This window comes from Heptranchias perlo, chromosome 24, assembly GCF_035084215.1.
Source record: "Heptranchias perlo isolate sHepPer1 chromosome 24, sHepPer1.hap1, whole genome shotgun sequence".
NCBI classification, from domain to species: Eukaryota; Metazoa; Chordata; class Chondrichthyes; order Hexanchiformes; family Hexanchidae; genus Heptranchias; species Heptranchias perlo.
The window spans coordinates 15,386,052-15,409,454 of NC_090348.1; the positions used below are offsets into that span (position 1 = coordinate 15,386,052).

Consider the following 23,403-nt stretch of genomic DNA (forward strand, 5'->3'; position numbering starts at 1 on the left):
TGGATGTTAGCTGCAAAAGCAAAAGTAGATGGTCAAATAGCTATAGGACTACATTTTATGAATTGGCAGTTCTGGCACAGAGCTTTGCGCAACAGGTCTACATTACGGAAATTCAACTGCGTAGGGCAGCACACCTGAATTCCTGATGTGTACTTTCATTGTACAAAGTTCTGCACTGGGAACACCAATTTACAAAACCTACACCATAGTTTTATTTTAATAAATCATTTAGAAGATTTTTTTAAAAATGAAGACAGCCCTGAACTTCGCATGTGCTGGAATTAGGAATCTATGGATCTTTTTAAAAACAGCTTTTTTCATAGTTTTTGTCTTACTCTAATACCAGGTCTTGGTTAATAATCAGCTTGTTTGGTTCACTAGATGAAGGAAATCAGGCAGTTTGCTGCTAATAAGATCAACCCACTCCTGAAGGATCTATCTCCTTGCAAAGCATTGATGATAACTTCATATCATCGTGACAGGAAAGCCAAAGGATGCGATAATAAGAACATATGAAATAGGAACAGGAGTAGGCCATAAAGCTCCACAAGCCTGCTCTGGCATCCAATAAGATCATGGCTGATCTTCAACCTCAACTCCACTTTCCTGCCCGATCCCCATATCCCTTGATTCCCCTAGAGTCCAAAAATCTATCGATCTCAGTCTTGATCATACTCAACGACTGAACATCCACAGCCCTCTGGGGTTCCACTGCCTCGAAGGCAAGTATATCCTTCCTTAGGTAAGCTGTACACAGTACTCCAGGTGTGGTCTCACCAGAGCCCTATATATAATTGCAGCAAGACTTCCTTACTCTTATACTCCAACCCCCTTGCAATAAAGGCTAACATACCATTTGCCTTCCTAATTGCTTGCCGAACTTAGATGTTAACTTTTTGTGATTTGTGTACAAGGACACCCAAATCCCTCTGACTACCAACATTTCTTAGTCTCTCACCTTTTAAAAATATTCTGCTTTTCTATCCTTCCTACCAAAGTGGATAATTTTACATTTCCCCACATTATAGTCCATCTGCCACCTTCTCACCCACTCACTTAACCCGTCTATATCCCTTTGCCTCCTCTTTGCATTCTGCTCACAGCTTACTCTCCCACCTAGCTTTATATCGTCAGCAAATGTGGATACATTACACTTGGTCCCCTCGTCTAAGTCATTTGATATAGACTGTAAGCAGCTAAGGCCCATGCACCAATCCTTGCAACACCCCACTAGTTACAACCTGCCAACACGACAATGACTCGTTTATTTCTACTCTCTGTTTTCTGTCCATTAACCAATTCTCTATCCCTGCTAATATATTACCCCCGATCCCATGAGCCCTAATCTTGTGTAACACCCTCTTGTGTGGCACCTTATTGAATGCCGTTTGAAAATCTAAATACACTACATCCATTGGTTCCCCCTTAGCTACCCTGCTAGTTACACCCTCAAAAAATTCTGATAGATTTGTCAAGCACGATTTCCTTTTCATAAAACCGTGTTGACTCTGCCTAATCATATTATGATTTTCTAAGTGCCCTGCTTGCATTTTCAGTACTACTGATGTCAGGCTAACTGGCCTATAGTTCCCTGTTTTCTCGCTCCCTCCTTTCTTGAATAGCAGGGTTACATTTGCTACCTTCCAAACCACGGGGACCATTCTAGAATCTAGGGAATTCTGGAAGGTCAAAACTAATGCATCCATTTTCTCTGCAGCCACCTCTTTTAAAATCCTAGGATGTGGGCCATCAGCTCCAAGGGATTTGTCGGCTTTTAGTCCCATTAATTTCTTCAGTACTTTTTCTTTACTAATCTTAATTACTTTAAGTTCCTCACTCTCATTAGATCCTTGGTTCCCCACTACTTCTGGTATCTTTTTTGTGTCTTCTACTGTGAAGACAGATACAAAATATTTGTTTAACTGCCATTTCCTTATTCCCCGTTCTAATTTCTCCTGTCTCAGCCTCTAAGGGGCCCACGTTTATTTTTGCTAATCTCCTTTTTACATACTTGTAGAAGCTCTTACAATCTGTTTTTCTATTTCTAGCTGGTTTACTCTCATATTCAATTTTCTCCCTCTTTGTCAATTTCTTGATCATCCTTTGCTGATGGCCATTGCTTGAATATACTCTCCATGTGTTGAACCTGAAAACATAGTAGTGCCATCTCTGTTTGTGGCAACACTAACGAGTCGAATGGAAAATATTGTCTGGTATTTTTGTTCAGATCATTTACTTCAATCATTCCAAACTGTCTAAGTTCAATCAAGTGCAAAATAGCACATAATTACTAAACTGAACTTAAGTTATAAATTCTAAATAAGTCCTGTGGTGTTGATCATTGGTAGTTCATGCTCTGGTGCTGACTGCCACTGAGATGGCCTCCTGACATATCTTGCAGTGTGACAATATGCTTTAAATTGCTAGCTCTGGCAATGGAGCAGAACTCAAACTCCATGTCCCAGAAAGAGTGGATAGTCTGTGCAGGGAAAGTTGGCACATGGAATTCTAACCTACAGCGGGTAAATTTAAGGCTAGATGTAGCAACATTTTCATTGCTTAAATTATGGGTATGTAAAGCAGATAGGGAAACAATATGGCCACCAAAACCACCCTGAATTTGATTGGTTAATTTTGTGGTAATTGGCTTCTCATTCTTGATTGGTAGTGGCAGTAATTAGATATTGGAGAAAATCAATGATTATTTGAAAATATTTTCCTTGTTCAGGCCAATCATTAAACGATAACATACAGATTTAAAGTGTGACATTTATACTTAAGGTGTGTGTTGTGCACTATATGCAAGAATTATGTAGAACAACCTAAATACTCACCCCCCTCTGATGTAATCAAGGAAAGTGCTCTCAGTTTCAACTGCAAAGGAAAGCAACGTTACCTAGAAAAAATGAGCGAGAATATATTACAACGCAAGTCCAAAACAGACATAAAGCCCTCCACAACACCCTCTTCGCGAACCCAAGAAGCACAATGAAGCAAGAGCGACAGCTTAAACAGGAAATTTTATATGTTTTTTTTTTAATTAATGTGGAAATATAAACACATTACATTAAAAAGTGGTGCCCTAGAATTCCATTAACTTGTGCTGTTTTAAAAACAATATTACTTTCTTCTTTCTATTCTAGTTACAGTAGTTGCACCAGTTTTTTTTTCTTACTTTAGCATGTCAGTTAGTATATTTAGTTGCTTACTGAATATGAGTTCTTATAAGGGGAAAATTCTTACCTTAGTGCTATAATATGTTATATTCTATCTCTGAAATAATTGGGGGTGAAATTGATCTTGGGCGGTAGTGCAAAACGAGCATTAGCACATCAGCGGCCCATTTTACAACATGCCTGATCTTCTTTTCCATTGAAGTCAATGGGAAAGAAAAAGGATAAGAGAGGAAAGAAGGAAGGAAGCCATGATCTCAGGACGACCCCAAGTGCTGTACAGCTAATGAAGTACTTTCAAAGTGTAGTCACTGTTTACAATGTAGGAAATGCGGCAGCCAATTTGAGCACAGCAAGGTCCAATGGTTTAAAGTCTCATCCGAAAGACAGCACCTCTGACATTGCAGCACTCCTTCAGTACTGCATTGAAGTGTCAGCCATGATTATGTGTTCAAATCTCTGGAGCAGGTCATGAACCCACAACCTTCTGACCCAGAGGCGAAAGTGCTACTACTGAGCTCAAGCTGAAAATCGGGCGGGTGTAAAATGGACTGCCAATTCACGATGGCCTGTTTTGCATTATCGCCAAAGACCAATTTCACCCTCATTATTTCTTTAATCAGGCTTTAGTGAAGTTTAAGGTTTTAGTTATGGCAGTATTTTCTTAAATTTACTTCAAATATGATTTACTGGCAACATAAGAAAAGCATCAAATAATACATTGCCACATACATTGCATCCTACATACCATAAAATCCCTATTGTTCATGTTTTTCCCCAAAACAGATCTTTTTTCAAAATTTATAGAAAGTTATTTAAAATATCAAAAAGTGCTTAATACCTGTATTTCTATAAGCTTATCTTGTCTTAGACCCAGTAGACGTTCCATAAAAGAGCTCACAGATAGTTTGAGACCTGGAGTGCAGTTTCTAAACATGATAGAAGCTTGCCCATTGCTTCAATACAATACATGTACTGAAGCAAATATCATGACTGATGAGCTAAAAATAATGAACATGATCATTGATACTGAACAGTTCTAAAATTATTTACTTAGGACTTTAGAAAACTGGCTTAAGATGCAAGGCATTTTTCCCTCCGCAAAACTTCTAATCTCAGGTATTCATAGAATACAAAGGGCCAGATTTTGCTGTGAGTGGCGGCATTGTTCATTAGATTTGCACTTGCCCACAGACTTTCCATGAGGTTTTGCATGACAAGTTACTGTCAGTGGGGAAACCCAAACAGCACGGCGCCCTCTACAGGGCATCTGGGACTTGTGTGAACACGACAAGCAACAGTGTATCTCCTTAACCAATCAGATTGAAGAATCGTTAATGAGCAGCGCAGAGTCTGAACCAGGAAGTGTAAGTTAAAATAATGAATTCAATGTCAAATCAGGAGCAGAAAGGGAAATAAAGAGAGACAGGATTAAGAGAGCTAGATAAAGAGACAAAGAAAAAGTAAAAACAAAATTATTTTTAAATCTCCAACAATAATTAAAAGCTGAAGGAATGAGTCTCCACACTTGTAAAACTGCCAGAGAGGTTGTTTGGCAGTAATTAAGACTTACCACGCCGTTAAAAGGGTACTTAGACTGGAATGGACAAACCCTAACTTTCTGCGGCGAGTTTAGTCCGTATCTACGACGTCAGTACAAGAACTTCACGCCGTTCGATAGATTTGAATGGGGAACCAGTTTACGGAGGGGCAAGGCATTCAGACAGCAACTTCTGGATTTTCTCATTTAACTGCGCATGTGAGCTTGCCGGAAGTTGCTGTCCAATTTGGGCATAAGTAACGGTGAGCATTGTTAGCCTTACCGCTATTTTCACAGCAAAATCCAGCCCACTATATATAGTTTTTGCCCTGCTTCCCATGGTGGAATTGTAGCATTTGATTAAGATGTAAGTGCTTTTTATTTATTTGTTCATTCTTACCTCCTCAAAAGCCTTATTCTTAGTAATTTACGTGATTATAAATGCACATTTGCTTCTTTTCTTCCCCTGGTGGATTTGTAGTTCTTGCTAAACAACGTCACTAGTACAACTGCACCAGGTAAGTCTCCCCACCACTAAAGACATAGTTCAGGCCTGGCTGACTCACTGAGTTCAGCATCAAAGTGACTCACAAATATTTCTTTTCAGCCCCGGCACATCAGTCCCACCTCAGTGACACAAAAAAAAACCCTTTACCCCAAAAAACACCTTAGCACAGATTTGTTTTTATTGCCTTAAACTTCAAGAAACGCTGAAAAAATATTTTTTCTTTTCCACTTTTAATCATATCTCACCGTAGTTATTTGTAAATTTTATGCCTGCTTGTCATATGGCAAGGGCTGTTGTGATGCACTCTGGGTAATATAGTGCCACACAAGCAGGGTGAAAACTACAATTCCCAAGATGCATTTCTCTCTCTCACACACATAATTTGTCCACAGAAGCTGTAAATCTAAAGCACTCAAGGCTCAGGTGAAATTTCAAACTCTGGGATTGCAGTACAATTTAACACAGGTCACAGAGGACAGGCGGGTATCTGCGGCAGAGACTTATTGAAGGAATTTCTAACTTTAAATGATTCATTTTATGAGTAAGTGTAATGATTTTGGCACAAATTATTACATTTTCTATATCATAAATGTTATTTATATCTTTTTGCTATAACTATATCAGAAATCAAAATGGAGACTGAAACCACTTTCAAAAATAAATCAATCAATGTTATCAGTTTAAATTGCAGCAATTCAATTGACTGCTTTTCTCGGTGTGACCTTTACTGATCTATATTTCAGCAAATCATTAGTTATTTGTACCAATCATAAAATCATGACACTTGATTTTTTTTCTAATAGATAGATTTAATGTGTCACCCTAATGTGCTGGTAACAATAATATTAAAATAGATGGGTTACCATCTTAGACAGAATAAGGTGCCTTATAATAGATTGGGCTCCCAGCCAAGATGACATCCACCCAAGGGTCCTTAAAGAAATGGGATAGATACTATGCGAGCCCCTTACCCTTATCTTTAATAGTGTCGGGCCTGTTCCCTCAGACTGGAAGGATGCTAATATGGTTCTAATTTTTTTTTAAAAGGGTGATAAGGCAGTGCTGGGTAATTATAGGATCATTAGTTTGACTTCAATAATAGGTAAGGCGCTCGAAGGTATCATAAGAGATGCTCTATATGAACACAGGCGTCATCAGGGATGCTCAACACGGCTTCTGAAAAAAGTTGTGCCTTACTAATTTCATCACATTTTTTTGAAGAAGTTACTAAGTTAGTGGATGAGGCAACCCAGTAGACATTGTCCACCTGGACTTTCAGAAAGATGGGGTACGTCACAAGAGGCTACTCTAAGCGAAAAATCTTGTGGAATCAATGGTAATCAGCTGTGGTGGATTAAGAATTGGCAGAAAGTTGTTGTCAATGCATTTGGATCTGCTTGGAGACCCACAGGGATCAGTGTTAGGGCCTTTGCTCTTTATCATCTTCATTAATGACCTAGATGTAGGTGTTGGGGGAATGATCCGCAAATTTGCGGACGATGCCAATCTTTTTGAGAGTGTTAGGACTGCAGAGGATGATCAATTACTGCAAGCAGATCTCAGTGTGTAAGGGCAATGGTCCCACGTTTGGCAAAGGATGTTTAACTTATAAAAGTGTAATGTTATGTATAAGGATAGATCGAATGCTAAATATACATACACCCTACAAGGACAAGAACTGAAACCAGTAGTGAAAGAAAAAGATCTGGGTGTTACAGATCATCACTCTCTAAATGTTCATGACCAAAGATGTGAAGCTATATCTAAAGCAAACAGGGTACCAGGTTGTATTAGCTGTGACTTTTGTAGACACCATAAATGATCGTTTCCTTACAGAGCATGCTGGTGAGGCAACTTGGGATAAACAAATTCTAGATCTGGTTTTTAGCAGTGACCCTGGTGCTGTATCAAACCTTCATGTTGGGGACACCGAGCCAGCTCTGATCGTAATACAATTAGGTTTAATCTCATTGGCTAATCCGAGGCTGCAGCCAATCTAATGCTGGTCCTAGATTTTAAGAGGGCTAACTTTACAAAAATGGCTGAAGAACTGGCAAATGTTGATTGCCTATCTAGTAGGATTGCCCAATCATGTACCACAGACAAATGGGTTCTATATAAAACCATTCTCAAACAGAATGAAGCCATATATGTCCCAATGGTTAAAAGAGGGAATCAAGGTAAAATGAAACCATTATGGTTGACGAGGAATGTACAGAGGCAAATTCGAACGAAACAGAAGGCATTCTACACTCTTAAGGCAATTAACTTGCAGGAGAACAGGGAAAAGTAACGCATGCAATTATGGAAGACAAAAACAGCCATAGGATGAGCCAAGAAATCTCTGGAAAAGAAGACGGTGCGTAATTGTGGCAGAAAAAGCAAAAGCTTTTTTAGCCATGTCCGTAGTCAGAAGACCATAAAGGACCATATAGGGCCACCAGAGAATACTGTAGAACAGATTCAAACTAATTGAGATTATGGCAGAGTTGCTAAATGACTATTTTGCATCAGACTATACTCCTGCAGACGATGCATATGTCCCAGATGAGGGGTCCTTAGTATTGAATAGTATTAATATTAAAATAGATAGTAGTGTCATCTTGGATAGGTTAGGAAAGCTCAAAATTGATAGGGCTCCAGGTCTGGATAATATCCATCCATGAATGATTAAAGAAATGGGACAGCTGTTCTTTGAGCCCCATGCCCGTATCTTTAATAATTCAATAGAGTCAGGGATAGTTCCCTTAGACTGGAAGGTAGCTCATGTAGTTCCTATTTTCAAAAAAGGGGACAAATCAGAGCCAGGGAACTAAAGGCCTATCAGCCTGACATCAATTATTGGGAAGATGCCAGAAGAGATTGTAAGAGATGCCCTCTATGATCACAGAGAAAGGGAAGGGGACCATTAGAAAAACACCACACGACTTCCGAAAAAATAAGTTGTGCCTAACAAATTTGATAGAGTTTTTTTTTGAGGAAGTCACTAGGGTAGTGGATGAGGGAAATTCGGTAGGCCTTGTCTACCTGGATTTTCACGAAGCCTTTGATAAGGTACTATGTTACTTCACAAGATAGAATCTTGTGGTATCAGTAGGAATTTGACAAGCTGGATTCAGAATTGGTTCCAATCCCCACAGCCAAAAAGTTGTAGTTAACGGATGTGGTTCAGCTTGGAGCCAAGTTACTAGTAATATCCCCCAGGGATCAGTCCTAGTCCTGCTACTCTTCATGGTCTTCAATAATGACCTGGACAGTGGTGTTGGGAGTATGGGCCTATACTCTCCGGAGTTTAGAAGAATGAGATGTGATCTCATTGAAACATATAAGATTCTGAGGGGGCTTGACAGGGTCGATGCTGAGAGGTTGTTTCCCCTGGCTGGAGAGTCCAGCACTAAAGGGCACAGTCTCAGGATAAGGGGTCGGCCATTCAAGACTGAGATGAGGAGGAATTTCTTCACTCAGAGGGTTGTGAATCTTTGGAGTTCTCTATCCCAGAGGGCTGTGGATGCTGAGTCGTTGAGTATATTGAAGGCTGAGATAGATTGATTTTTGAACACTAGGGGAATCAAGGGATTTGGGGATCGGGCAGGAAAGTGGAGTTTAGGTTGAAGATCAGCTATGATCTGATTGAATGGCAGAGCAGGCTCAAGGGACCATATTTCTACTCCTATTTCTTACGTTCTTATGGTAAGTAAGTTTGCAGTTGACACCAAAATCTGTGCAAGGATTAAGATGGTGGAGGAGTGCAATCAAATCAAAAAAGATTTAGATGTGCTAGGGGAGTGGGCCACACATTGGCAAATGGCTTTTAATTTAGATAAATGTATGTTATACATGTTGGTAGGGCCAACAAAGAATACACATCATTTGCAGGGAACATTACTGAACGAGGTTGAGCGACAAAAAGATCTTGGTGTTATTGTGCACAGATCACTAAAGGCTCTTGACCAATGTAGAGAAACTGTAGCTAAAGCTAACAGGATATTGGGTTGTATTAATAGAACATTCAGTATAAATTAAAGGACACCATTTTGACACTATACAGGTCGTTGGTCAGACCTCATCTAGAATACTGTGCCCAGTTTTAGTCCCCCCACACGGTGGGTGATATAACGGCTTTGGAAAAGGTCCAGAGGAGAGCTACAAGAATGATTCCTAGCCTGAAGAACCTTAGCTGGGCTCAAGGACCTCGGTCTATTTACTTTATTTTACTGTGAATTTAAAATAATATTGCTGGACTATAACTTGGTGTTGTAAAATTGTTTACAATTATTTACTTTAGAGCAGCGTAGACTTACACGTCACCTGATAGAGATCTATAAAATAATTAGAGGACTAGATAGCGTCCCTATTGATAGATTATTCCAGTTTAACAGATTGGGAAGGACCAGAGGACACGAGTTTGAACTATGGAAGAGTAGGAATAGATTGGGTATTAGGTGATTCATCTTTTCCCAGAGAATTGTGAGCCTCTGGAATACATTGCCGGCTGGTGTGGTGGGTGCTGATTCTCTGTCTTCAAGAGGGAGCTGGACCGATTCCTGACTGGAGCAGAGATCGCATCATATAAAAGGTAAGTGGCTTTATAGATATCACTTGATCTATGTGATCTCCTGGAATGGTTTGGATTGCCTGAAGGGGTCAGAGAGGAATTTCAGAGAGTATTTTTTTCCCTTTTTCCTATTTTTTTTTCTGTTTTGTGCCTCTCCCAGGAGTTTACACAGTGCGGAGGTGGGTGTGAGGGTAGGAGGTCGGGGGAGGGAAGAAGTGTTTAGCCATGTTGGTCTGGCCATCGTGGTGTGGGGCAGGCTTGATGGACCAGCTAGTCTTTTCCTGCCTGTCAATTTTATATGCTCACATTCACAGGACAATTCACTACAAAACAAAACATATTTTGTCCTTGCACAAGACCGTGGTTAGGCTTCATTTATAATAGTGTCCAGCTTTGATCCCCTCACATGGTGGGGGAAATTGAGGCTTTGGAAAGGGTGCAGATGAGGGCCATACGATTGAGTCCCAGTTTATAACACCTTACCTACGTAGATAGGCTTAAAGAGCTGGATCTGTATGCTTTAGAGAAGCATAGGCTCGGGGAAACTTCGATCAAGGTTTATAAAATAATGAAGGGACTAGATTGTGTTTACATGGGCAAATTATTTCAACTGGATAGGTTAGGGAGGACCAGGGGTCACGTTTACAAGTTGCCACTCACACATTCCAGGGGCACAAAAACATTATTTTTTAATTTCTTGAAATAAGTATATTAGCAAGCTTTAGGTACTGTTACACATGAAATTGTTTAGTTAAAGTTCAAGTGAAAGAGAGAATTTAAAAGACTTTATTTTACAAGGAATTTTGATAATACGAAGGATATCCTCCCCATTAATTTGCCCTTAAAGAGACCCGAGTCAAAATTACAGTCCAAAAGTTTGAACTTAAGAGGATTTGGTCCCTCAAAGATTGTCTTATAGAAGACAAAATTCACAACATTTAACAAATCAAATTTGATGTTAAGAATACTCTATTGCAGAACCCAAGCAAAGAACAAGAAAAGGAAATACTGAAAGATACCAAATTCAAAACAACTCAGTCCAAATGAGGAATTTCTTTAATACACTTAAAACTGTCAACTCACAAATTGCATCAATATACTGTACCTACAGCAAAAGGAGACAAAAATATTTTGAACTAAAAATCAAAAATATAAAATTATGATCATATTATGCATATCAGAATAAAAAGTAAGCTTAAAATAGATAGCCAAAAGTAGATAAAGTCAACTCCTTAAATCGTTTCTTGTAAGTGAACCACAGAGACTTTTTATCATTTTTAAATGTATCGAAATACATAAGTACTTACTGTTCCAGAATTAATGTATTTTTTCTTTTTTGTTTTCTTCTTTGGATTTAACACCTAAAAAGGTAAAATCATTTAATTGTCACTTCCATTCATGAATGTTGTTAATTAACCCAGTTAAAAAGTGTAAAAATGCTGAAAATGAATGAATTTTCTAACTTTAGCATTTACAAAACTGGCAAAAATTCTGTGTATGCCAATTTAAAGTGTTTAATTAACTACATAGAAAACAAGTATTTCTTTATTATAACTGTTTGTACCTTCATAAATAATTTACTCAATTACCGAAGACGTTACAATGCATTGATGCAAATTGAGTCATGCATATGTTTCTACTGATAGGCTTGGCAGGATATATCAGTGGTCACAAGACATGCATGAGTGATTAGTCTACCATCACCTGGGCGACTGTCCAGCCTGCACCAACTGGAGCGCATTGGTGGATTTTGGAGCTCGTTCAAAAAAACAGTTCAGAAATTTCAATATCATGTGACGTGGCCTAAGATCAATGCATTCCCATTCAGACAGGTTTTAAGTTCTCATTGATCTTTAAGAATGTAATCTTAAATTGAAAATGATTGCAAGCAAGTAGTTGGTGTTCTACTCAAACTGAGCAGTTTAGAAACTGGGAATCAAGTCTAAAGGCTGTATCAGTAGCTATAGGTTGTTACAAACGTCCACAAAATATAAGTACACAAGTAAATCACACGTATTTATGCACACATGCAGCTGAAAAAGCTGGTAGCTCATTATGAAAACTCAAAACATCATTCTTCCCTCGTATGATGTCGTCTCACACATTTGTTTGCATTGCTGCAAAGAAAAATTAATTCAGGAATCTTTCATATCAGTAAGTCACCATGAATTTTAAACCAGCACTATTAAAAATGAGATTAATACACACTACATTCCTTTTCCTTAATCCAACCTACGTTTCTAAGGTTTTTCCAGTAGGTATATTATTCCGTAGCTGACAGGATAAACTGATGACTGCCCATAGTGATCGTTGCATCAATTGTAAATAGTGCATGAAAATGAGAAATGAATTGACCACAGTAAACAGGGCTGAACTGTTAATGGGTAAACCTACAAACAGTGGGAAGTATTCAAAGAAATCTTTTGTACGATACAAACCAGTACATACCCCTAAAAAGCAAAGGCTCAACTTGTGCAGTTAAGCAACCATGGTCAACAAACGAGGTAAGAGACAGTATCAAGCTAAAAGAAAACACTTACACAAAGGCAACAAAAAGTAGAAATCCAGTTGATTGGGATAGCTATAAAAAGCAATAAAGGGATGCAAAGAAAATAATAAGAGGTACAAAAAGGGAATATGAAAATAAATATCGCAAGGGATACCAATGCCAACAGCAAAAATTTTTATTAATATATTAAGAGTAAGAGAGTGGTAATGGGGAATATGGATCCATTGAAGGTGGATGAAAGTGAGACTATAATGGATAATAAGGATGGCAATAATGACAGACTTGTTAAATTAGTACTTTGTATCATTTTTCACTGTGGAGAAAGAGGACAAAATATCAGCAGTACAAGGGGATCTAAAATAGGTCAAGGAGAGGAACTTAGTGGACTTAATATAAGTTTAAAAAATAGTAATGGAGAAAATAATGGGACTTAAGATAAAAAAAAATCTCCAGGACCTGATGGTTTCCACCCAGCATTAAAATAAATAAATGGAAATTGTAGATGCATTAGTCATCATTTTCCAAATCTCTCTCTAGATTTAGGAATTTTGCCTTTGGATTGGAAAATTGCAAATGTTACTCCATTATTTAAGAAGGGAGGGAGGGAGAAACCAGGTAACCACAGACCTGTCAGTTTAACATCAATTGTGGGGAAGTTACTGGAACCTATCATCAGAGATAAAGTGACTAAGCACTTGGACAAGTATCAGCTAATCAAAGAGACTCAGTATAGATTTGTGTCTGACGAATCTAGTTGAAGCGGTCACTAGCATGGTGGATAGGGGACGGTCAATGGATGTTGTCTATATATACTTCCATAAAGCATCTGATGAGGTTTCACACAAGAGATTATTAGCAAAAATGAGAGCACATGGAATTGGAGGTAACCTTGTGATATAATTGGTTGGGAGCTGGGAGATAGAGAGTAGGGATATAGGGTTCATTCTTTGATTGGCGGGATGTGACAAGTGGTGTTCCCCAGGGATCTGTACTGGGGTCTCAGCTTTTCGCCATATATATTAATAACCTGGATGAAGAAATAGAGAATTCCATATCCAAATTTGCGGGCAATACTAAGTTAGGATGCACAGTAAGTTTTGCAGATGGGAGCAGGAAGTTGCATAGACAGACTAAATAAATGAGGAAAACTATGGCAGATGGAGTTCAATGTGGGCAAGTGTGAGGTTATCCACTCTGAATCTCAAAGACAAATCAGAATATTTTTTCAAAGTTAGAGACTAGGAGCTGTGGATGAGCAAAAGGAATTGAGTGTCCATGCACACAAATCACTAAAAGCCAGTGCACAGATACAAAAAGCAGTCAAAAAGGCTAATGGAATGTTGGTCTTGAAGAGATTTTGGTGCTTCAGTATCAGAAAGCATGCTGGATTGCCTGTCTGCTATATGCAGAAACTACTTGTCACAAGGTCACGAGAAAATGCTGGGACCAAAGCAAAATCAGTAACATCAGAGAGCTGAGACTTCAAAGCAAAATTGGTGTTGATGCAATATACAACAATGGCCCAGATGATTATTAACAAACCCACGGGTGTGGGGAAGTCATGTCTTTAAATTGACACCACTTGAATAGATTGGACAAAACAGTGACTACAGAAGGCTTTAATCTATCCATTTATTGATCGGAGCTTCTTTGATGTAGACATAAAAGCAGAGATGAAGTATAAAGATGGCATGACACCAAAGCTAAGGTGTGCACCCAGAATCAAGAGATTCTGAAGAAGAGACAATGTCGGGCGACATCTAGAAACACCGGTAAAGAAGGAATGGAAGACGACATTTTAGGCCAGCTCCCAAGACTGAGGATCTGATCAACCTGAGGTCTTAAGTGCCACTCTCCAAGTTATGGTTACATTGCTGTCACTCTTTCCATGTATAACCAGTGTCAGCTTCGTTAATAAAATTAATCTTGAATTGACAAAGTAATGTACGTTTATCTCTCTCCATAATCGGTGGTCCTTACGGGTTAAACTTATGATAAGGAACAGATAGAAGTAATCTTTTGTCTTACAGCCTTTAACTCAAAGGTGTTGGATTTCAAAAAGGGTTAAAGTACAAGGACAGGTTGCATAAATGTAGCTTATATACCCTTAAGTTGAGGTACAGGTCAGCCATGATCTAAGTGAATGGCGGAACAGGCTCAAGGGGCTGAATGACCTATTCCTGACCATATGTTCCTATAGCCTGGGCTAACTCATTCCTCCAGTTTCCGTAGTGCTAGTCTCTGCTCAGCAACTTGCTATAACAGCAGGGCTGTGACTGGGAATGTGCTCATTGGTGCTTGTGGCTACAAACTCACTATTACCACTCTCAACACACTGCGGCACCAATGAACAACAAAGTAAAATATAACATAACAATGGAGCTTTTCGCATAACAAAATGTCCCAGGCCACTGCGCTATCAAACAACCCACACACTCTTTTAAAAGGGTCATTATTTCTATGAAAATATATTTGCCAAACTTTTTTGTGTGTTTACAGAGAGTGATGATAAAATAGCAAAGTTTACATTGGGGCCCCGACACTTCGGGGAAGCCGTAAATAAAAATGTGGCCCTCGCCTCTTAATAGGGCTTCCCTTCACTGTTCAACCTCCACTTACTTTTCTTTCAAAGGCAAAGCTTTCAAAAGGATTGTGTACCCCTACTTCAAAAAAAAGGGTGGAAGTCACTCACTGTCTACTGGTGCCCAGTAGAGTGCCCCTGAGGCCTCTGATCCCCACTCCCTGCGCTTCCTAAGTTACATGCCGGGAACACAACAAAAAATATTTAAAGGAGCTGAATTCACATTACATAGAATGTACAGCATAGAAACAGGCCATTCGGCCCAACAGATCCATGCCAGTGTTTATGCTCCACACGAGCCTCCTCTCTCCCTACTTCATCTAACCCTACCAGCACATCCTTCTATTCCTTTCTCCCTCATGTGCTTATCAAGCTTCCCCTTAAATGCATCCCAGTGGGCCGCAGGTTGCACAAAGTGCCTGAGGAGAGGCACACTCAGTTGCACTTCCCAGGACCACATTATTCACCACTGAATATATTATTGCATCAGTTGTGTGTGTCATGATCATCACAACAATGCCACACAACTCTTCTAATTACCAAACTCTCTTTGGCTGCTGTACAAAAAATCTTATTCACTCTCCTTGTCTGGCGCCAACTGAATTCACTTGATTTGCTTTTTACTCCCATAAAAATCCCACATAAAAAGTCCTTCCTTAATGTCCATTAATTCAATATGTAATTATTGTTCTCGCAATGTTTAATCTGGTTGTAAATTTTCCATTTTTTTTTAAACAAAGACTATTAAATTGCTCGTGACATTGCCCCCAATCAATTGATGAATATAAATTTTTTATATGAAGTTGGGAGAAAGACTTCAGAAACTCACTCCACAACTCCACCTATTGGCCAGAGTTACACACAACTGTTTACATATAGAATTTCCATCTAAATGTTTACATATACTGTTTCAATGCTAAATGTTGACATAAAAACATGACCAAAAATCGTGCCAACAGCAAGTTGGACAGAAAGTGTGCACATAAACAAGACTTAATAATCTACTAGTCATTTTCCAAGGTAGTGCATATGGGGAGTTAAGACCAAGTGCAGTCTTCAGGCAAAGAAAGGTTCAAGGCAAGGGATAACTGACCTGGGCACACAGGCGTACTTCAGCCCACATCTTAAAGTCATATGTTCTGTCCTTATTTTTATATTTCTATTATTTATTCTAATGTCCATAATTACAACAGAAACTGCCTATGTAAATTCATTACACTGTAATTACACCCTCCTGTCAGTGTTGATGGTGTAGTGCCTCTACTGATGGGAGGGTGTAATTACAGCATGACAAGTGTGCATAGGTAGTTTCCAATATAAGAATGGACACAGGAATTTACAATAGAAAAAACTAACATGCAGACATAAGATTATTAATATATTGTTGATAGATGCAAAGGTAATGTGATAAGTGGAAATTTCTCCTGCAAATCAAAATGCCACCAAAATTGCTTCTTTTCAAAGTGTAGGAAAAAATTTAAGTCAAAGAGAGCTTTGAAAAACACCTGTTTCATAAAACAGAATAGGACTCAGAATCACCTAGATTTAGAATGCATTATTTGACTTATATAATTACTCAATGAACATAGCAAGGCAGACAAGTGATTAACTGTGGTTAGAAGGAATTAGCTAAACTAATCTAATCTCTAATATATTATATTATATGAATAGTAATGCAAATCAAGTGAAAGGAAACACAATGTGGAGGCATAAAATGGAATCTGTGAAAAAGTGACAGCAGTGCTGTAGCCGATCCTCTTTGATGGCTGGCAAAGTGGATGCACTGCTGCATGAGACAGATGTGAGGTGAGTTGCCAGAACACGTCCCAGAGAACAGCAGTGTACCTCGCCTGACAAGAGGTGGTGGCCACACTCAATAGTCTGTTAAGTACATGGATACATCTACTATATCCACCATTGTTTGGAATTCTGGCAATTCGAACCTTTCCAGCAGCAATCATTGATACCCAAACATTTGAGAAAGCACCCAGGGCCGGGTTACCCATGTAGTAGCAGAAGTGGCACAGCCTGCAGCAGGTCCACTTCATGACTAAGCTGTTGGGAAGAGAGGGCTACCTCAATCCCAAGAGGCCCATATGCACACATAGCAGCCAGCCACCTCCCATACTTCTGCCACTGAGGTAGCATCTAGGAGGTACAAGACTAGGATTAAGAGTATATTCACCATGCACTGTCACCAAGTGCAAGAACTGTGGAAACAAATACTAGGCACCTACACACATGACATGGTTTGAAATTAAAAATCTAACTGCAATGAAGTTATGATGTGGAGATGCCGGTGATGGACTGCGGTGGACAAATGTAAGGAATCTTACAACACCAGGTTATAGTCCAACAATTTTATTTTAAAATCACAAGCTTTCGGAGATTATCTCCGAAAGCTTGTGATTTTAAAATAAAATTGTTGGACTATAACCTGGTGTTGTAAGATTCCTTGCAATGAAGTTGTGTAGGCAGACTGGGTTTTTCCAAAGCTTTGGAGAATGTTTCATTAGGTGGCATGAGTGTGATATTTGTGAGTTGCCTGGAAGATTTAGGTGAAGTATATGAGGAATATCAATGCAGTGGTCACATTTGCAAGTTAAGAAGGGTCCTGTATGTAAACTTGCAAAATGGTTCTTGCAGCTGGCACTGGGTTCTACTCTTCAGCCATTTTAGGTTCCTGTTGCTCCTCTTTGTGGTCCCCATGATATGCCTGGGATCCTTTCTCTTCTACGCCCTCCACGATGATGTGGCTATGCAGTTGTGCAGTATGTAGCACACAACAATAATTATGGAAATGTTGGTTAGGCTGCATTGCAGAATGTCCCCAAATTAATCCAAGCGCCTAAAACCTTGCTTCAACATTTCAATGGTGTGCTCAATGATTACTTGGTTGAGCATATACACCTTATTATACCTGTGTTCAGCTGGTATCCTGGGATACTACAGATGCCATGAATCATGGCTGCAGAGGATAGCCTTGATTGGGCAAGAGCCAATGAAAATTGCCATTCAGGGTCAAAAATTGGTGGGACAATGGACTGCCTTAAAATGAAGGCATTGTGACAGCAGCCTGGGAAGTGAGAATTAACTTGTGTAATGTGGTGCTCATGGTTGCAAATGAGTACATTCAGAGAAGAGGAATTTTTACTGATTTATGTAGGTCGTGGCATTGGGCAAGGGAACATGTAAAGCCACACAGGTGCAATCTCCAACCGCTTGGACTTTCCGCCATTCTGTAAAATTTCACAGCTCTTTCATGTTGCCATCAATTGTCAATGCGAAGATGATCAAATGGTTTGCTTGAGCAAACAGCGGATCAGTCACTTGGCTTATACATCCCTGGACTGTTGTTTGATTTAATTTGCTGATGCCGTCAGTGACAACCTGAAATGCAACCTAAGCATAAAAATTAAGGGACGTTGTAGCCTTGATAGCCATTGGTAGTGTGACAGCTTGACTGTAGATCAGTATGGAGTGTACAGCATAACTCTGTTATGGTGAACTTTGTAAACTGAAGCTTCCACCAGCACTGCTTTTATGACAATGGTGACTAGTATGATAATAGAGTTCAATGCTAACCCTAAAGCAGCCATCCATATCATAGGCACCACTCGCCATTCACTTCTGCCCTTTGACCTCTACTGGCTCCCCGTCCTTCTGATGTATTAAATTTAAATTCTTTATCCTCCATGATCCTGTCCCACCCTATCTTTGCAATACAGTTTTCTGATTGTGGTATTTGGTGTGTCTCCTCCTCCCTTTGCCCCACCATTGGTGGTGGTCTGCAGCTGCCTCAGCTCCCACCTTCCAGAACTCCCTCCCTAAACCCTTTCACTTGTCCACTTCCCCCTCTTCCTTTAAAAACCTTTTCAAAATGTATCTTTTTGAAAAAAATTTCAGTCGTCCATCCAAATCTCTGCTTTATTTTATGCCTAATTTCTAAGGATACATTTTCTGCTTGCATGCTCTGAGTGCAGAATCTTGCCTGCTGGATAACCATGGGCTGCAATGTGTGAGTTCTCAACAGGTGCACCCGGAGGCGAGGCTGTGTGTTGGAAGCATGCAATTCAAAAATTTACACTCTTAAATATACCCAAATCAAGAATGGCTTTTATCATTCAGGATTATGACACACATATATGAATGCAAAAAATAACTAAAAGTATACAAGGCAGGCAGTAAAATCAAAGAGATGATTATAGAAAAATTCAACTTATAACCTGAAAACCAAGATTCATTATTTTCCATTAAAAACCATGCATCAATAAAACAAATAGGATGTTGAACGATGTAAAAAAAAACAAATGCAAGTTAGAGAAAATCATTCTAAAAACATGTGGTGCTTTGGACAGACTGCGCTTTGCATACTGTGCACAGTTTTGTTCCCTGAGGTGCAAAGGAGAAATTGAAGCCCCGGAGGAAGTATTGAGAATCACAGAAATTTACGGCACAGAAGGCGGCCATTCGGCCCATGTGTCTGTGCTGGCCGAAAAAGAGCTATCCAGCCTAATCTCACTTTCCAGCTCTTGGTCCATAGCCTTGTAGATAACAGCATTTCAAGTGCATATCCAAGTATTTTTTAATGCAATGAGGCTTTCTGCCTCCAACACCCTTTCAGGCAGTGAGTTCCAGACCCCTACCACCCTGCGGGTGAAAAAATTTCTCCTCAACTCCCTTCTAATCCTTCCACCAATTACTTTAAATCTATGCCCCCTGGTTATTGACCCCTCTGCCAAGGGAAATGGGTCCTCCCTATCCACACTATCTAGGCCCCTCATAAATTTAAACACCTCAATTAAATCACCCCTCAGCCTCCTCTGTTCCAAAGAAAACATCAGCAGCCTATCCAATCTTTCCCCATAGCTAAAATTCTCCAGTCCTGGCAACATCCTCGTAAATTTCCTCTGTACTCTCTCTAGAGCAATCACATCTTTCCTGTAATGTGATGACCAGAACTGTACGCAGTACTCAAGCTGTGGCCTAACTAGTGTTTTATACAGTTCTAGCACAACCTCCCTGCTCTTATGTTCTATGCCTCGGCTAATAAAGGAAAGTATCCCATATGCCTTCTTAACCACCTTATCTACCTGTCCTGCTACCTTCAGGGATCTGTAGACATGCACTCCAAGGTCTCTCTGTTCCTCTACACTTCTCAGTATCCTATCATTTATTGTGTATTCCCTTGCCTTGTTTGCCCTCCCCAAAAGCATTACCTCACACTTCTCCAGATTGAATTTCATTTGCCACTTTTCTGCCCACCTGACCAGTCCTTTGATATCTTCCTACAGACACAAAAACACCCGTCAACCATTACTTTTTGCTTCCTGCCACTGAGCCAATTTTGGATCCAACTTGCAACTTTCCCTTGGACCCCATGGGCTTTTACTTTTCTGACCACTCTGCCACGTGGGGCCTTGTCAAAAGCCTTGCTAAAAATCCATGTCGACTACATCAAAAGTGCTACCCTCATCGACCCTCCTTGTTACCGCCTCAAAAAATTCAATCAAGTTAGTCAGACACATCCTTCCCTTAACAAATCCATGCTGACTGTCCTTTATTAATCTGTGCCTTTCTGAACGATGATTAATACAGTCCCTCAGAATTTTTTCCAATAATTTGAGAAGAGCTATGGAGATGATGCCCAGCATCAGAAAACCTTAATTATAAAGAAAGTTTGAAAAAACTTAATTTTTCAAATTGGAAAGAGTGCAACCACATAAAGAAAGAAAACAAGAAACTTTAAAATGAAAGAGCAATTACGGTACGAATGATATAATAAAATGTATTTCACAAAAGTTTATTACTACAATGGTTCTGACCTCTAATCTTGTCTGGGTACCTCACAATCCCTCCTCGCTTTGCTTTGCATTCAATGAAGTCTGACCAAAAATGACTATCTAAAGTTGATAAAAACTAACATTAACCTAGAAAAACACATGTATATACAATACACTATAGTATAAAGTGAATGCATGATTTGGCAACTGGGTTTATTGAAAATAAACATCACCTTTTGTTGTGACTTCACTAGTAGTTTAATTTTTACAGCTTTATATATCAGGGCAGATTTTACAAGTTCAATCTCTACACTAGGAGTGCAAATTCATGAAACCTACTCATCTTCTACACCACAATGCACATTTCTAGTTCTGCTGGATAATATTCAAGTTATGGTATTTTCCTTGGATGAAAACTGTACCATCGTGGACAAGTGAGCATACAATCAATGTGTGCTGTGGAGACCACCTTCTTTTATATTGTGGGATGGATTCCAGAGCATTTGAACAACAGAATACAATTGTGATGCATAAGTTTGTGTACACATGCTTGCTTTTTAGTTGTAATCTGCAACTTCGTTTCTGCACTATGACCAATAAAATGTGTTTTAGTGCAGTGAGTCTGTAAAATCAGCCTGAAAAAATGGATCACTAATCTGCAAGGGAGGGTTGTGCTGAATAGTCACTGGGTGGTCTCAGCAGAAGACATCCTCTGCTTCTAGTGACAATGTTTAGACTGTCTCTGCATTCACTGCTGCCTCAAAGGCAACAGCAATCCCTACCTTTTTAGTTACGTCTCTTTGCCATTGGAAGCAATGGTGTCTCCTCTTTACCGATAATTGCAATATTACCCCCCCGTGATTCTCCCTCTCCCATCTTTACCAGTTATTTTATCCTAGCTTACCAGGAGGGGGGAAAAGAACCCAGAGCATTTAATTCAAACTCTTGGTAGATGTCTTTTCTCTCGTGCTTTAGGAGTTTGATCTAAAGTCATCACAGTTACATTGGGGCCAATTTTCGGATGGCCAAGCGGGTGCGTTGGGGTGGGGGGGCTCCTAAAATGGCGGAACCCCGGAGCGGGTTCGGAGCCCGGCTCCAACCCACTCACTTCCGGGTTCCCCAGTGACGCGTTCGGGTGCGCGCGCAGCTCCCGCATGCGGGACTCCCACCGGCAATTAAAGCCGGCCGGATGATAATTTAAATACTTATTTAGGTAGTTGAGGTAGTTGACAGACCTCATTGACTGGAGATTTTGGCAGGGGTGCAATTTTGAAGGATCCTCAGCGTGTTTCCTGTGCTGTGGGAAACACTCCCTGTTGGAGCAGACTTTTTCAGCCAGCAGCCAGTGGGAGATGCAAAGGATTTTTTGACAGGTGGGGGGAAAACCTCATTTAATGCAGCAGGGCACTCTGTCACTTCAGACAAAGTTTTGGCTGCAATACCTTTGTTTTTCCACTCAAAATTATTAATTTATAGCCTAAACTCTGCTATGGAAACACATTTACCTACTTTGCGGACCCCCTCAAACTCACACTGTCAGGATGGGGGGTGCCATGGCTGCATTCATCACTTCATCCGAGGACAAGCAACATCACCAGCCTCGCCAGGCACGCCGTCCACCTCCGCCACGTGGAGCTCCACAACACAGTGCTGCGCAACAGGCACCTGCACAAAATAGTCGTACAACTACACATACTCCCACTGTAGGGTGATCCAATGGGTGGCATCAAGTGTGGCTGTTCATGGTGAACCTCATGAAAGGGACTTATTACACAAGCCAGTCAAGAATGGCCAAGACATGGCAGTAGTGGTGACAATAATAATATTTAATGTGCCATTAACAAAAATCAAATATAAATAAAAAACATGACAAACCATCAAACACCCTTGTGCATCCTCTTTGTGCTCACAAAACCTTTGCCTTACGCTTACGAGTACTCCTACATGGTGCTTCCCCTTTGGCTGCAGCAGAGATAGTGGCAGGTTGCTCTTGTTCATGCCCTGACCGATTAGATGCTTTGGGCCTACGCCCTCCAGGTTTTGGTGCCCTTGAGGGCCCCTCCAAAGACTGCTCCACCTGCACCTGCACCTGTGCAGGGGCAGACTCGGCCACCTGGAGCAGGTACTGGTTGAGAGGGGGGCAACGGGTGAGACATGGCAGCACTTTGAGTGGCATCCCCACTTCCATGTCCCCTTTCGCCATCATCCCTCTCCTGGGCCAGGCCCACATCACTCCTACCACCCTGCTGGTCGACAGTTTGGATGACATGTGTGAAGCCTTTTAAGGCCAGTGCCAGAGTATCTGCCTGCCTATTTAAGGCGGCAGAAAATTGCTCACCCTGAGTCCGAAGGGCCGTTGTCAGGGCCTCAATGCACTCATTGGTGAGCCGTGCTTGAAGTTCGATGGAGGCTAGCCTTCCCTCCATCGCAGACATTTCCGCACTTACCTGTGACACTATCTCAGAGATGTCTTCACGTCCCTGTGACAGTATCTCAGAGATTCCCTCCTGTACCTGTGCCACCATTCCACTCATGCAAGAGTTGGACTCCTCCATCCTCTGCGCAATTGTGGAGAGTGCGTGTGGCACCTGTTCCAGCACCTCGCAAATGTGCTGCTGCCCCTCGATCATTCTCCTTTTAAAGGATGGCCCCCAGAGTTCAACATCTGTGTCCAGCTGAGCAGAGCCTGCAGAAGAGTGCTCCCACCGATGCGGACTCTCCACAGTTGCCCCTGCCACCAGTGTCTGCTCGTGC

The 23,403-nt window shown here is 40.4% G+C and overlaps 1 protein-coding gene across 1 annotated transcript in view; it reads right to left on the reverse strand.

Annotated features, from left to right (window-relative positions):
* Positions 1-23,403, reverse strand: part of LOC137341585 (copine-8) — a 342,934-nt gene that overhangs the window by 91,462 nt on the left and 228,069 nt on the right. The window contains exons 12-13 of the mRNA XM_068004804.1: positions 11,084-11,137; positions 2,835-2,896 (exon numbers count right to left, since the gene is read on the reverse strand). Coding sequence (XP_067860905.1) covers positions 2,835-2,896; positions 11,084-11,137 — 116 coding nt within the window. The remainder of the gene's footprint in view (positions 1-2,834; positions 2,897-11,083; positions 11,138-23,403) is intronic.